The sequence below is a fragment of the Poecilia mexicana genome, unplaced genomic scaffold, assembly GCF_051168715.1.
Source record: "Poecilia mexicana isolate PSO_F unplaced genomic scaffold, ASM5116871v1 scaffold_3, whole genome shotgun sequence".
In the NCBI taxonomy this organism is placed as follows: Eukaryota; Metazoa; Chordata; class Actinopteri; order Cyprinodontiformes; family Poeciliidae; genus Poecilia; species Poecilia mexicana.
The window spans coordinates 32175282-32191463 of record NW_028263372.1 but is presented as its reverse complement, the minus strand read 5'-3'; the positions used below and the strand labels follow the sequence as shown (position 1 = coordinate 32191463).

Here is a 16182-nt window from a genome sequence, read left to right as displayed (position 1 = left end):
CTATTACTGGATGTATGGCGTTTAGGCTGATTGGGTGCTACAGATAGCCATTTGGACATTAGCAGATTTTTCTCTTTGTTTGCATTCAGCTTGATGATGTTTCAAATGCAAATGAGTAATTAAGTGCAGATCCAGCTGCATGCCTTATTGCTTTTCAAAGATACATAGTCTTTTCTTTTTTAAATGTAGCTGCAAATTGGAGAGATTAGTGATAGCCGGGAATCCTCTCTGTTTTGTTTTGGTGTCCCTTTTTAAAGTTGCTCTACAGAACATTGCATTGTGCACTTGGTTGAACAAAATCACTGTGCATATGTTTATGTATTAAATGTTGTTTGGCATATGTGGATTCTGAAATGACAGGGTTATAGATGATATTTTCTGCATAAAGACATGCAGGTATTACAACGCTAATCTGCAGTGATCTTCATTGAGTGGGTTCAGTCGAAATTTGCAAATCACTGTGACTATGTTCTTTCCATTTAGAAATAAATCTTTATAATCCCGTTTTATGCCTGATTAGAGCAAATGAAGCATATAACTTACCTTATTGCTATTCAAAATAGCTGCGAGTCCTTACTCAAATATTTTTGACAAGTATTTCTGTTGAAGGAAATTTCAAGAAATGAATGATGAACCTACTTCAAAGTGTCCCACCATGAAATAATGCCCCTAGCCAACACTTTTCTGATACATTTAAAAGTGCACTTTTACTACAAGTTAAGGAAGTAAAAAAGAAAAAAAATGTAGAGGCAGGCAAAGAGAAAAAGGTGTCTGTCTTTTCATTGTGCAGGTGTTTGAGACAGGGTCAAGTTGAAAGAGAATTCAGCACATTAAGCATGTTAACAAGTGGTAAATCCTGCGAGTCCGGGTACCTGGGGCATAACAACAAAGGTGTGATTGACGGTTTTGCTGACAGAGCTTGGTACAAAAGACGCTGAGCTTAACCAATACAAAGGTAAGGAGAAATGACCCTGAAGTAGCTGCAGCTCTTGTGCGTAACAGTAACAACACAATAAAACATAGTTTCTTTATTAAAAGAAGAAAATCTAACTTAAGCATCTTAAGGAGTTAAACATATTTAACAAGAAACAAAAAATATATTTATGAACTAGGTGGGACTGAAATTACAACTAATGAGTACATTCACATACATACTTGTTATGTTATAATGTGAATTCCTCATCAAAGTCATAGTTGGAGTGTCGGCTGGATTTTTTTTTCATGCATGTTTGAGAAGTTCTTTAGTCTTGGCAGCCACTTGGGTTGACCTAGCACCGCTTCGAGATGCAACTCCTCCTTGGAGGAGTATAAAAACTACAGTGCAACGCTGGTAAAAACGTTATTAAAAAGTTAATAAAGCAGCGATGTTGTGATGACTTTCTAAAGGCAAAGTTTCAGAAAGAGCAGGAGTTTTTAAAGAGACAGAGGCCCAATTTTCAGACGATGAATTCAAATTTCCTTTCCGCTATATTATATATGTATGGCATTTTTATAACAACTGAAGTTAACATAGTTACTGAATTGTGCTATAAAATGTAGGTGATACTCCTTCTTTAAAAGGCAAACTTTTATGCAATCTTTGATTTTATATTTGCTCTCTTTGCCTATAAGTTAACAATTAAAAAACAAAATTTCCTTTATATTTTTGTTACTGTAATTATACCTGATCCACTATGAGTTTGTTAACACTTTGCTCATTGATTACACTGTTATATGGAGGAATGCATCAAATACTTTATGGTAACAGGATAATTATCTCAGAAAGAGTGGAGGAAGAAGAATCTAATTTCAAAATGATTTTTTTTTTGTCACTCTTGTGAAAGACCACAGCTGCCCACATTTATTTTTATCAACTAGGGGTGAGGACCTCTATTAACCTTGGCTCACTTCAGTCCTTCTTCAGATTGGATTTATTTGTAGCACTAGAGATAATATCCATTTCAGTACAGTCAAATGTGGCACAGTTCAGTGAAAGGAATGTAAATGGGCTCCAGATTAGGATTGCATTTGTACTTAAAATGCTAATAACTGTAATTACAAATTTGATATGCAACTCATGCAGATTAAAGAGAGGATCATTGCCTTGTCCCTGTGATGTGTAAAGATATGTACCATGTTTTAGCTTGGTGATTTATCAATTTCAAGATTAAAAATCATTTGGTAATCTTGACTTTGCAGGAGGGCGCACAAGCCTCTGGTAGCTGAAAACATTTATGTTTGAAAATGAACATAACATCCTGATCTTCTGTAGTTTTTTTTCTTCCAGAAACCATATCAGCATGCTGCCATCTGTCATCTTGTTCATCCTGTACTTGAAACATCTTTTTGTATTCACTCCGCACACTGCAGGGATGCAGGGGTCATGACATAGAGCTGAATTCAAATCTTTTTGATAAACCACAGAATAGGTTTTAAATATTATGTTCAACATTATTGAGATCACAAAACTCACAAAACAAAAAAAAAAAAAAGTAAAAAATATTGTTGGGGCAAAACCAGGGGAAATTAAAATAAGTTCATCATTGTGACACACACAATGTTTTTCTCTCACCTGATGAACTTCTAATAACACTGTAAGCAAAGTTTAATATGAAAATGTTGGGTTTCAAGACAAGGACCCATTTTATCTCCTTCTGTACACGTTTCATTTAGTATGTACAAAAATGCAACAGCTGGAGGAATGTTCCTACAGCACATCTCCTTATGTATGTATTTCAAAACCTGCTCAGTTATCATTAAATTTATGAAGATAAATTTAGGTTTTATAAAACTTCAGATTCCGTATGAACTGCCAGACTAGATCCCCTGAGGCATTCTTTATATAGTGCTTTTCCAATGATTTCCTTTTACCTGTCAAAAAGCTATTGCATAATGTGGTTTTATGCAATCATAAATTGAAATGTTTCAGACAACGTAGTGTCTTGTGAGAAGTTAAAAAGTTGCATCTTCAACTCTTATGAACTGCCTCAGCAGGTTATTAAGTGATATTTGTAAAAACCTTTGCTGACGCCACATGAATAGCTGTTTACTCCTTGTACTAGTGTTGTAAATCGTTCTCCTCCAAGTTTTGTGTAGGTTGATTCTTGGCCTCAAGATTAGTAACATCAGAGAAAGAGCATCCTCAAACAAATATCTATCAGAATAATATGATAGTGAATAACGCTTTCCATAACTTTTAAACAGTAATCTTAATGTAATATCTTAAAAATTAAAAATAGAAACATTTAACTTACACTATTGGATAGGATCTTGGAGAACACAACTTTCTAGCTGAGCTCTTTTAATAAAAATGGATCAAATATAATAGTGATTTAATTTTGGGTGTTTGAAAACCTGATTTATTACAAATAAGTAAAAGGGAACACTAGTAATAGAAATGGGGGATATATGTATTGTCAGATTTTGATTACTACAAAGACAAAGTTTCCAAGTGGTAAGCACTTTTTCAGAAATAAAGTTAAAAACAAACATATTGACTTTTAATCTAAACTGAATACATTGTTTGTGTCATTATAGACCTCAGTCAATTTACATTAATATTCATTAAGGAGGGCTGCCAGACTTTTTGAGGTTTTTTTGCACACTATTACATAGTGTTACATGACAAAAGGTTTTCTTGCATCCTTCTGCATAGAATGTTGTGTGAACTCTGAAAAAGAAAAAAAAAAGAATCAGTAAAATACATCAAATAAACAAAAAAGACAAACTACTATTAGTCATTAGAATTTCTACCATTTTTGTCTTGTTCCTTCTTTTGGGATGTTTAATAACCTATTGAGCTGGCCCAACATGTATTTAATACAATTACACAGTTTGGAACATGACATATTTTGTTTTTGAAGGGACATAACTTTTAAAAACAAAGCAAAGAAATCCCAGGGTTTATATTGCAGCCATCTTGAGTTAACCATTTTTGTCAACTGGTGAATAACCCAGATCATATCTGATTTATCCACAACTTGTTTGAATTAAATTTCAGCCTGAACACAGGCCGTATCCATGAGAAAAATGAGTGTTTATTTGTAAATGCATGTGGAATTAGGGCCGTGTTTCTTGACATTTGAGCCTTGAGGGATATTATAAATATGATTTTACAAAGAGTAGTCCATATGTTGAAGAGGCTATAAGAGAATCAATATAGCTCTCACTTCCCTGCTGGTTGTTTCTAAAAAATTATGAATTTCAAACTTAGCCCTTTTACCAATGCACTTAAGTAGAGCGGTGTTTTGTGTCCGCTCTTATAATGGTGGGCAGATTCGTGCGAAAATTGAAACATGGCAGACGCAGGTGCTACAGCACACCAACAGAAAACACATTCGTTATTATGTTTGACATGAACATTTATTTTTAGTTAGGTTGCAAAACACTGAGGCAAATAACAACCAGAAAGACAACTTCAAGTAGAGAGAAAGGCAGTGGCCCCATTGTCAGTCTGCCTAAAGTGAAACAACATTCTAATAGTCTTGCCTTCTCCAAATTGATAATCCAGCTACCAGCAGGTTTCTCCCCCAGACCAGAGTGGTGCACCAGCAGGATAGTTAACCAGTAATCAAATCACATCCGTCAGACAATTTTAAATTCTCCACCTCACACACCAGCCCTCCCTTTTCTTTTGCCTGGCTTAACTCATCCTCTTGTGTTTTCCGTGAGAGACACTTGGAAGTCGAGAAGAGGCTTCGCTGATTGCCCTTGATGTGAATCAGCTTCAAATGCCGGTTTGTTGCCAGTTTCCAACTTAATAGCTACTGGTCAGATGAGAAGAAACGAGGAACAGCAGTCTGGTGAGGGCCATTTTATGAGACAAGAGCTGTTTATTGTATTTACGTCAAATATTTCATTGACTTCCATTTGTGTTTGTGTCATTTTCAGCTTGTGAGACAAACATTTTTGATTGTTTGATTTGTACAAATCATTGTAACCAGTCATTTTTCTTGAACTTTTACCAAATTGCATTCAAAGGTGAGCCAAAAGACAATGGATACAACGAGTTGTTGGATCTTATACTCCTCTGAAGATTGTCGTGTTTTAGTAAAGATTAAGTTAAACTATGTGGTTCTTCGTTATTGAGTTCTGATGCCAAAACTGAGTTCTTGCACTTTAAATTTGTAACTGCTATGCATGAGCTAAATATTATTGCTAAGTATGGTCAAATCCACATGCACATGACTTCAATTAGTATTCACCTCATTAATAAATACTTGAGAAAGTGATTGGACACCGTTGAAGTAATTTGTGCTACAATGTTTGAGATTAAGGTTGATTTAATCCCTATCAATTAATCTCAATATATATGTGCACATATATACTGTTAAAAACAGGGTAGCTTTTACAAAAAATGTATTTTTTAAATATTTCTTAAAACTGTCACTATGCCCTGACAGTATAACATAATACAGGTCAGCAATGAAGCACTATGGCCATAGTGAATCTACCTATTCCCAGCAATTCTATAGCCATCTTTAGAAATACACCACTCTCAATCAGAAGCAACCAATCAGTGTCAGAAGGAGGATCTTAGCACTGTCAATCATGGATGCATAAACTAATGGAGCAACAAACTGTTGTTGTCTGTGGCCATGCTCACTATTCTGTGCATTCACAGCAGGTTCTGCTGTGGGGGAGGAGCTGCAGAGCAGAGAGCAAGTTCAGCCATTCACCTCCTCTAATGGTGTTAAATTTTGGAGTTAGACAGATAACTGAGGCTTACTAGCACCAGAGTGAGTTTTAGCAAAAAATGACTTTGGCCTTTATTTTAGGAAGGTGACGATATGCATGTCCCATAGATAATAGATTGAGTGTCTTTGTGTTGACAGTTACATTTCAGAAACAATTTTACCAACCAACTGTGATCATTCCTGAGGGAAATGGAAATCTGTGAAGAAATCCACTTTTAACAGCAGCTGAGTGTTCACGGATTAAAGGTTTAGACAGTGACTTTAATCCTTTAGTCATTTTGTCAAGCACAACAATTTATTTTTGTCTGTGATGGGCGTCCACTGTACAAAACTGAATCTAATAAAATTGTAGCACTGTTGTGCAGGGCATTGAGCTTTTTCCTCACACTAACTCAGTTCTGGGTTTTTAATCACAGTCTGGCCTGGCCTTTTTTTGGATGGAGTTTACATAAACTGCTCTTCCCACAGCCCATAGGAATGCATTGTGGAGTAATTGTGAAGATAGATAAACAGATGTTCTAAATTCTAAATATTAGTATTTCGTCTTTATTGGTGTAACTGTGCTACAAATAATAGTTTTTCATAACTGGATACATAATTGCATGTCTTCCCATTTTAGTTTCTTATGCATCATAAACATGGCCTGTGATGTGCTACAGTTCTCAAGTGCTTCTATACATTCGGCATGGCAGAAAAAAGTTATTTCAAACAGAAGGTACAGTCCAGAATTGGTCTGTTGATATTCCAGGGAGATAGGATGATAGAATATTTGCAGCATGAAATAAAATGGGGAGTATACTGGATCTTAGTACTGTTAAGCACAACTGCTTAAGAGCTGCTTCTCTCTACTATTTTTCTCTAATGATCTTTTATCATCTGCGGTGGAGTGGAGTTCTGTCCAGAGTGTACCCTGCCTCTCGCCCGTTGACAGCTGGAGATAGGCACCAGCATCGCTCCCAACCCCGATGGGATAAGGGTGTAAGAAAATGGATGGATGGATCTTTTGTTGTTTTGTGCTTCTTTATTACTATGACATAAATCAGTTACATGTAGTATTCTACTGCAAAGAGCATGATACCTGCAAATTTACAAAATAAATGTTTGTGGTGAAGAAGAAGACATTTACCTTTTCTTCAAGAATGTGCTATAAATATGGCCATAGTGCTTCAAGATATAATTTACACACAAGGCAATTATTACTGCAAAAAGCCTAAAAAATAAGACAAACATAGCATTTTAGTTCTCCAAATATCTGGATGTTTTCTTTGTCATAGAATTGACCAAGAGCACTAGAATGAAAGCTTGATTAGACGTTGTGAAAACATAATAAAAAAAAAAGTTAAACCCACCCACAAAAACACTCTGTCACTCAAGATACTGAGCGGTGAAGTCTGCCAGTGTGCCATTTTAGAGTAAAAAATGCCTATCTAGCTTTATAATAGCACAACAATTATTGATGCTAGAATATCTGCTTTGAAAACCACAAATGGATGAAAGTGCATTAGATGCACTCAAATTCTACCTTTAATTGAAGGTTGCAGTTGTTAGATGTTCTTTGGATGCTTTTAAAGCCATTTGCGTGGTAGTAGTTCTTAGTTGGGGGATAAAGCCAGTGGAACCAAGAATAAGTCCACCCACCCCTGTGGAAAACTGTAAATGTATAATTTCAATAAAGCAATATAATTTTCTGTAGATAAAAAAAAGATAGTAGAAGCATCATCAAAAACCAAGAAAAAAAGACCAGATATAAAATAATTTCCTTGCACATCTAATAGCAAACCCCAAAGTTAAAAAGTTTCTCTCAGAAAGATGAAAACTAAATGAATACTTACCCAAAATTAAAAAAAAAAAAACAGCATAGATCCAATAATGCAAAGTGCATAATCCTGTCTGGAGTTTTGCTTTCTAACAGCTTGTGGCTGAAAGCTGTTCATTTCGGTTGTGCGTCTCTGGTCTTTGGGTAATATGACACGTGTCTCAACAATTGCAATGATCAGATTTATTTGAGAAACATAGATAGGAAAATACAGTCAAACATGATACTATCTCACAAGCAATAATCCGCATAAATCTAATAGTTGGGTGGGATCAAGTCTGTAAATAAAAAATGTGGAATATCTTATTAAATGGAACAAATTTTATTGATACAAAAACCTGAACACTAATGCATCTTGATTTATACCCCAAAATTGAAATTGAATTTGTTTACTGCTGCTCTGCTTTTCTACTTGTATTTTTTATTTTTTTTATTTTTACTTTTATTGATGCAAATAAGTTAATCTCAACATTACAGTTCAGCAGTTTTATATGGACGTGTTTGCCTCATAGCAGCAGTTCAGGTTGGGTCTCCGAAAGTATTTAGTGCTCTTTTCCTGCAGCAACTCTGCAACAGATGCTGGACAGACGATAGAGACACTCCACTGACTTTCTCCACTCCTCTGTATATCTTCTGCAGGACCATTGTCTGCCATAATGCAGCTGGATTCCCACTTTGAGATAGAGTTTGTCAACACATTCTCAACCACACCTCTTTGGAACGCTGAGAGGATGCTGGTAGGGCCTGATAGGTTAGAGTTTCCTCTGAAATTGTGGGGCTGTTTTCACAATCACCATGATGTTCTTCGACCAGGTGAGGTCAGAGATCTCTCCAAGGAATTTAATGGTGTCTATACTCCCTACTGCACAGTACTGATGCTGATGCTGAGGGGTGTGTTCTCAGGTCAGGACCTTGAGAAGTTGATGATCCTCTCATTTGTTCTGTCCACATCACTGCCTCTGCACCAGCCCTGCAGCTATGTGACTTCCTTGCTGTAGATCATCATTCCAGTGAATGAGTCTCACTGTGGTATCAGCTGCAATTTCAACATTTAGGTTTTCCTCGCATGCGGATTCTCAGTGGTTATTGTTCTCAGTGTGAGAATCTACTCCAAAATGTCCAATAGAAACATTAGCATCATCAAGATAATTTCATGTCACAGTGAAAATTATTGACAATGTAGTGACCAAAGTGGATCAAGCGAATTGTTAAGACTAAGATAGAAAATGACCAAATCCAGTCAAACTCAAGGCCGTATAAGCTTAGCTTTTTTTTGTTGGTACAATGAGACATTTTCTTCTAACCAGCTGTATGTTTATACTTTTTTGTGGTTTGTGTGTAAATGTGTTTTCATGTGAGTAAAGGGAGATGGGGGTTTCCGCATTGAAAATGTTCCCTCCTTTTTCATGAGGTTCTTACCTAAAAGTAGTGATTATTTCTTAGTAGCTATATGCCGAGAGGTAGGGTGCAATAAACAGAGGCACAGAAAGTGTCTCCTACTTATGCATTAAAAAGCCTGCGAGTAATCATTTAATTATTCATCTAGTATGCTAAGTATTTCTTTTTCAATGCCCTAAATTTCTCATGGTTGAAAATTACATGACTTAAAAAATGACTAAAGAGGAAGTCAATTTCTGGGATAAAAATTAAAAGGATCTTGTACATTTTTTAAACTTTCTTTCACTAGTTTCTATAGTGACTTGAGAAATGTAGATCGTTTAATGGAGGCTGTTATCAAAATGTACAATCTGTTGGAAATACAGGTGAGAAAACAGAAAACAGGTAAGATTATTAATATCTCCAGTAATTGCCTATGTGAAAAACTGGTTTGGTTTAGCTTAATTTTATCAGTTTGAGCCATAAATATGTAATTGAAATTACTCTGGACTTACTGACAAAGCAACCCAGCTTTTATTATTGTAGAGTCTGTTTAAATTGTTTTAACATAGGATCTGCAGAAATGGCAGAAAAGATAATCATGAAAAAGCGGCTTCCCATCAAAGTGAAAATTTTCACTGTGCTGAAGTGACAAAAAACTTTGTTTCAGTTATTGCAAACTGCGCACATTCACAATATTTATCACAAATTAGTAAAACAGAAGCTATTTGTGGAGAAATGCTACAGTAACTATTTTAATGTCTGCCTTTTGTGAATATTATAAAACTACAAAAAAGAAAAAAAAATCAAGTGAACATCTAAAACTAATATCCTGACATACTGAGACATTCAAGGTCTCTAAACTGCACTGACCTTTATTAACCAAACAAAATTGGCTTCCTCATCACCAGTTGTTTCATCATTTCCCCTGACTAAACAATTAAGGCAGATTTAGTGTCAGACATCCCCTGACATGCATGCAATTAATATTCCCTGCTGTCTGCCTTGTTTATACAGCAGTTGGTAAACATGACTGACTTTTGTTTTAGATGCTCTATGGTGGTCATGCTCTGCTAGAAGAATATATTAATTTGCTGACAGGCCTTGGGCAGCCCTCCTTATTAAAAGCATTTATTTGCCCAGTTTCAACAGCATAATTAATCCAGCCTGAAATTGGAAGTACAGTTTAAACCACTGGCTGCCACTGGCTGGTAGAATTTGTGTGGATTCAGCCTTCAAAAACTTTAGATATTTACTGTCGATCTCATAATTTGAACTATGTTACGTTAAGTTTGAATATTCTCCTTGGGAACACAGCCAGTGTTTGAGTTTTCATTTGATAGTTCAAGCTTTGAAAACAATTGTCAGATTTATTTAATCAGATTACCATATTCAGGAAGTTGCTCGAAAATATAAAATTTTCTCATTCTGGAAAGTTACTTTGTGTTGATGGAAACCCTATAAATGCTTATATTTATATGGTACTCTGAGTTATGAAATTATACAATTTTTGTAGGCTGTATATTTTTGGGAAATATACAAATATTTCAGTGTGGAAAGTTACTTTGCGTTCGATTGTAATTTTTTGGTTCACTGTGTTCATGTTTTCAAGGTAGTCTGACTCAATTAGAAAGTGAGGCTTTCTTTTTCGTAGGCTGTAAGCTGTTGGGAAATATTCAAATATCTCCGTCTGGAAAGCTACTTTGTGTCCAAAAAAAACATCTGGTTATGCCTAAAAGATAGCAGCTTGCTGTCTGTGTGTTCACTGAATTATGTGCACAGCTGACATTTGAAATGCGTGATTGATAGAGCTCAGTCGAGGCTGTTGGTGGGTATTAAAGTGACAGGTCTCATAGTGGAGAGGCCTCCAAAGGCACTGAGCCCCAGGGAATCCTTTAATTTGTCCTTGTCTAAAATGCTGTCCGTCTCTTGTAAATTTTCCAGAAATAGCTATGCTTATGTTTTGGAGCGGAAGGCATTGGGTTACTCAACCTGCTGACACACACTGAGCTTCTCATGTTTACTGCAGCTAATTGCTAAGCACTCTATGGTGGGGAATATCTTCAATGTCACTGCATAATTTAAAGTCAATAGCCAATACTGTCTCAAAACAGGCAAGGAAATAATTTCCCAGCCCCACTCTCTTCTAAGCAAAGTGTAAAAATAATGAGGCAATATGGACATTAGATGTAAAGATTAATTTGATCCTGATTATATGAATGCAGCTAACCATGAGCTGAGTCCATTATGCAGTGTGACCTTGAATGTTTCGATGGATGCATGCAGAGACTAGACTAAAAGCTCTGTCCAAATATGTTGAGATATTTTGTAAAACAGACTTGTTTTCATTTTTTATGATGGAAGTGGTTGAAAAACTTATTTTTTTAAACATACCTGGGAAATATATTTGAAACAAAAGAAAAACAAAACATCTAAAAGTTGCTTGACACCAGACACCCTGCTTTAGAGTTACTGTTCTTGTTATGCCAAAGGCTATTTAATTCGTGCACTTACCTGTACCACATCCAACATGTTGCCACCTGAGCCTTTAGCTTGCAGCTTTGTTAAAACCAGGCATGTCCAGGTCCTGACCTTGAGAGTTGCTTTCAACTGTTAGATACATTACTTCTCCAACAGCCCAGGTCAAGTTTACCTTTTAATGCCTTATAGTGTAATGTTGAATTGCATAGAGATTCTAAATGTAGTCATGTTGAAGGCAAAATTGGGATGACAACTGAGTAATTTTAAAAACAAAGAACCAAAGCGCCATCTCCCTATACAAAGCCCAAAAGTCTTTGTAGAGGGAGGGATGATTAGTACATGACAACTTCCCAAAATAATGCCCTAATTTTTTGTAATTTTGTTTGCCAAAATTGAATTTTAGACCCAAATCAACTTTTGGCAAACCTGCGATGGTATTTTTTCATTTATTTATTTTTTTTCCAAAATCACAGTTGGCAAAAAAAAAAAATGACTCTGGCCATTATTTTCGGTAGGTGACAATATTTAAAGCCTTAATAAGACAGGCAAATACCAAACTAGCGCTTGGTCTGCACAAAGAGTGATGACCCAAATCTATGAAAGTCATCATAGAAAAATAGTTTTCTATAGAGAACTTTTTCAATTCTAGCGTGCAAGAAGCTGTGGAGTGTTTCAAATAAATCTCTAGTCTAAGGCAGCTCATTGAAATTCAAGTCATGTCTGGTATCCTTAACTGTGATAAAAGTATAGTTACAGGTATTTAGAGGTCAGTGTATCTTAAGCATTTTTTTGTATATAAAACTAAGACTTGCCTTTCTTAATTGTCTGCAAATCAACTTTCATTTTCTGTTGTGCTTCAAATGGCATCAGCAGTTCTAGTTCCACTACAGGGTACGCAGGGAAAAATGTTCTGAAATCCGCTATGACTCGAAGGGTAAGGAAATATTTGTCCTCTGTAATCTGCTTCTTTAAATGATACCTCCCTCTTAATCTTTGGAGTTTGATGAGTTTCATTATGACAGCCAGGGATCCATTCGCACAGCTCCAAAAAAAAAAAAAAAAGAGGATTTCATTATCTCATCACTGCTGCTTTATGGGCTTTTGCCTGGTGGAGCCATTTCTGATCAGAAGCTTTTTCGTGTCGGGCATTTTAGCTGTCATCAACATCGCTGACTCAAACAAGCATAGGCTTTGTTTAGACGGAGGATGCTGGAGTACTGAATTCTTTGGTACAATTATGCAGCTGTTACTATTTGTTTTCACTAATGAGGAATTTACAGTGAATTGGGTTGCTGAAATAAAAATACTTAAGTCCTTCTGATATACATGTTTCTGTGTCAGTGAGGCTCAAATTACAGGCCTTATTCATTTCATGGATACCCCAGGGCCAATTCCATCGGGTAATGAATAATACGGCCGACTGGGAGGATTCTCTCACCCTATCTTCCCTCGTTGCATGAACCTGTAATAAATTTCCCGCCAATGCCATATGGTAGCAAGTCAAGTGTGGAATTTAGTACGTTGTGTTATTTATTTATTTCCCAGGTGTTGCTTTTCTGTTAGTGATTTATGTGTTATTGTGTATGATCTGCTGCTGGGATCTATGACACGGGGTGCGGAGGGTTTTTGGAAGAAAGCCCAGACTAAACTGAAGCCATGGATTCAGAATAATGTTTCAGATTCAGTGGCGCTATAAGCTCCATCCACAAGCGTTTTTGTTTTCTATTTTTATTCACCGGAAAAGGAAGCAGGCGAATTCTGGTTCACATTAATGAGTTTAAAAAAGAGGAAGTAAGCAGAAATAATTATTAGGAAGAGATATAAGTAATTTGCCAATTTATCCACAAAGAAAAAAAAAATAGAGACCCATTTAATTGGTTTTGAATGCCTTTTTAGTTTTTATTTTGTTTAGTTATAAATAGGTTTTTGTTTGAATTTATTCAAGCTGACAGTATACTTCATAACTTTTTGATGCTTAGATAGAACTTTGAACTGCCATGTTACTGAAATATACCATCAAGGCAAATAATTATCCCGAGTGGAGAAGATGAATAAAATCAAACTAATTAGATATAGACTAATTTGTAAAAAGCGTATATTCTGCTTAGTGTGAAAACAAAAACAAGAAAACAACAAATAAAGTTCTATTCAATTATTACAAAGACATGATGAAACTGAGTTTCTTTTTCAGGACATTTGACAATTATGGTATTCCTGGTAAAAGTATGGAAAAACCTGTAAAATAAACAGAATTACTCCCTGTTAGATAAATGTCCTTAGGCAGTTTTATTTTTCATATTATAGTCATATCTTGTTGCAGTTTTCCACCTTTTTCTAGATCTACACACATCTGCCTTACTTGAATGACATGTTCTGGTTTGTTTCATATTTTGAAGAGTTAGAAGAGAGTCGTGGATTGTTAATTAAAATTTCAAAAATGTATCCATTAACCATTGGAATCAGTTTAGTCAAATCTGTTAATTTTTGTGGGATTAAATTTATGTCTTCATGCCAGTACAGTTTTTTGTCATTCAGGTAATCACGTCCCATATAAAAAAGTTGTTATCCATTTGTCTTTATTAAGCTATAAAAAGCTCAGATCAATAAGATATTTGATTGATTTCAGGAAGTAAACAGATTATTTAGTTTCTTTTCAATCTTCTTTCAGCTTTCTCTTGATATTAGAATTTAACCTTGGAACTCTCTCAACTTTCTTTTAGTTTTAATTGCATTGAAAGACACCATACCACAGGAATATTACACTTCTACATAACCTTAATATGCATTTATCCATGTAACCTGCTCAGTTCCATCACAACACAGCCGACCTACTGCAGATTCTTTTGAAATGTTGAAAGATTATATTACATAAGTGCCACAGCTCTCAGATGGCATGGATGATACACATGTGCATCACTGAAACGGAAACAATGGAACTCCAAGTTAAATATCACAGCAATCACACAATACTAACATCACTTAACCTCATTAAATTATGCAGATAGCTTACTCATGTCAGTATTCTGAAACGACAGCTTAATTCACCGTCCTCAATCTGAATAATTCAGTGAAAAAATATCTAACCAATTAGGGCACTCTTAGACCACTAATATTTTCTTCTTAAATTGTCAGTTGAACATAAAAGAAATTAAAATAGATGGTGACAACACAGAACATTGCCTGACTGTGATGAAGTGGAACACTGTGAAGTTCACCCTCTTATTCTTAGTATACATGCAGTATTTAGAGCAGGAGTGCATGACATTTGACTCATGCTTCAAAGAAATGACAGAACTTAACTTTCACAAAATCTCTTTTGTTTGTAACTTTTTGAGCAACATAGCTTTGTTTTTTTTTTTTTTCAAAAGACTGGCATGCCATACAACATAGGGAACATAGCCACAGCAGCTTTGGTCACCAGAAGATAGTTCCAGAGTCTAAGCTTTTTAGGTCAAACAACCATGAAAGGAAGTAAAGCTGCTTTCTGTTAAAGCATTTAGGATTATCTTAAGCTTGCTGGTTAGATATCGCAAAATAAACATGCTTAGTTACTTTCAATTGTTTTTGTTAAACATGTTTTTGCACAAAACATTTTAGTGCAGATCACTACACAATGTTCCAGTTTTTGAAATAAGTCTGTAAAATGTTGCAGTGTGACAGCTAATTGATCAATGACCCAGTGATTTGTATTTTACAGTTAATTTATTTTGAATTCAAGCTCCATTAAATAGAAAACAAAATATAAAGTTTTGATTATTCAATACTTTTCTGCTGGATAGATATTCGTTTCTCTCTCTCTGATGTTCTTTTATTTGAAAAGTAAGTGTTTTATTGCATGTTGAATCACGTCTGTCCCTCAAGAGCTCTCTGATGATTGAATTTCCTCAGCTCATGGCAAACATTAAATCGTGAAATCTCTCTCCTCTCGATAGACAAAGCTACGATGGTTTGGAGAAGAAGCTAAAAGAAGTCTTCAGTGAACGAAGCAGCATCTTGCATCAGCTCTCAAAGACATCAAAGGAACTGGACAGCATAAAAGGCAACCTTCAGGTGAGAAACATACTGCTTCTCTTTATAATTCAGCACGATAAGCATCATGTTCCAGCTGGTAGTTTTGAGTTGTAGGTCAATGATAAAATAAATAAATAAATAAATAAAATCTTAGCTTTTTGATCATTATACTGTAAGCCAACTGATTATTATTTAATAAATATGTGAAGAGCTTTGCCTGAGCCAAAAGGTGAAGCTCTCAATTTAGCGATTGATCTATGATCCTACCCTCATCTATGGCCACAAGCTTTGGAAAGTGACTGAAAGAATTAGATTCCTGCATCTGAGATTTTAAATGCAGAATACACACCAATACTACATAAACAGTGTGGGCTTGGCATGCAGAAACACGATAATAAATGAAAACGTCGTTGGAGCTACAACAGAAAGATTTTTTCACAATCTGTTCTTCAAAATTCTCAACATATTTCCAATGGGAGTTTTAATTGCAATCATAAGTATTTAGATTCAACTTTTTGTTTATTTTAAGTTGCAATTATTGATTCCACTGTGTTCTTTAGATTTCATTGGATAGTTGTACTTTCCTGTTGTTCTCTTAGGTTTAGGTTTTATTTTTATGTTTGTTGTTGTTTACATCAGCTCTGTACAGTGTAAACTTCATAACTTTTTATTTTATACGAGGGGTTTCCTTTGCCTCGGGTTCAGTTTTAAAAGCTCCAGATTGCAGCAGATAGCTAGCAGATTGCCACATCTGCATCTGCTAGCTCTTCCTGAATTATTAAATTATTGGATTTCCCAATCACCTCTTGCAGTTACGACGTT

At 35.4% G+C, this 16182-nt stretch overlaps 1 protein-coding gene across 1 annotated transcript in view; it reads left to right on the top strand.

The window, feature by feature from the left end:
* The window catches only part of luzp2 (leucine zipper protein 2), a 148806-nt gene that overhangs the window by 56531 nt on the left and 76093 nt on the right, over nt 1-16182 (top strand). The window contains exon 2 of the mRNA XM_014978974.2: nt 15282-15399. Coding sequence (XP_014834460.2) covers nt 15282-15399 — 118 coding nt within the window. The remainder of the gene's footprint in view (nt 1-15281; nt 15400-16182) is intronic.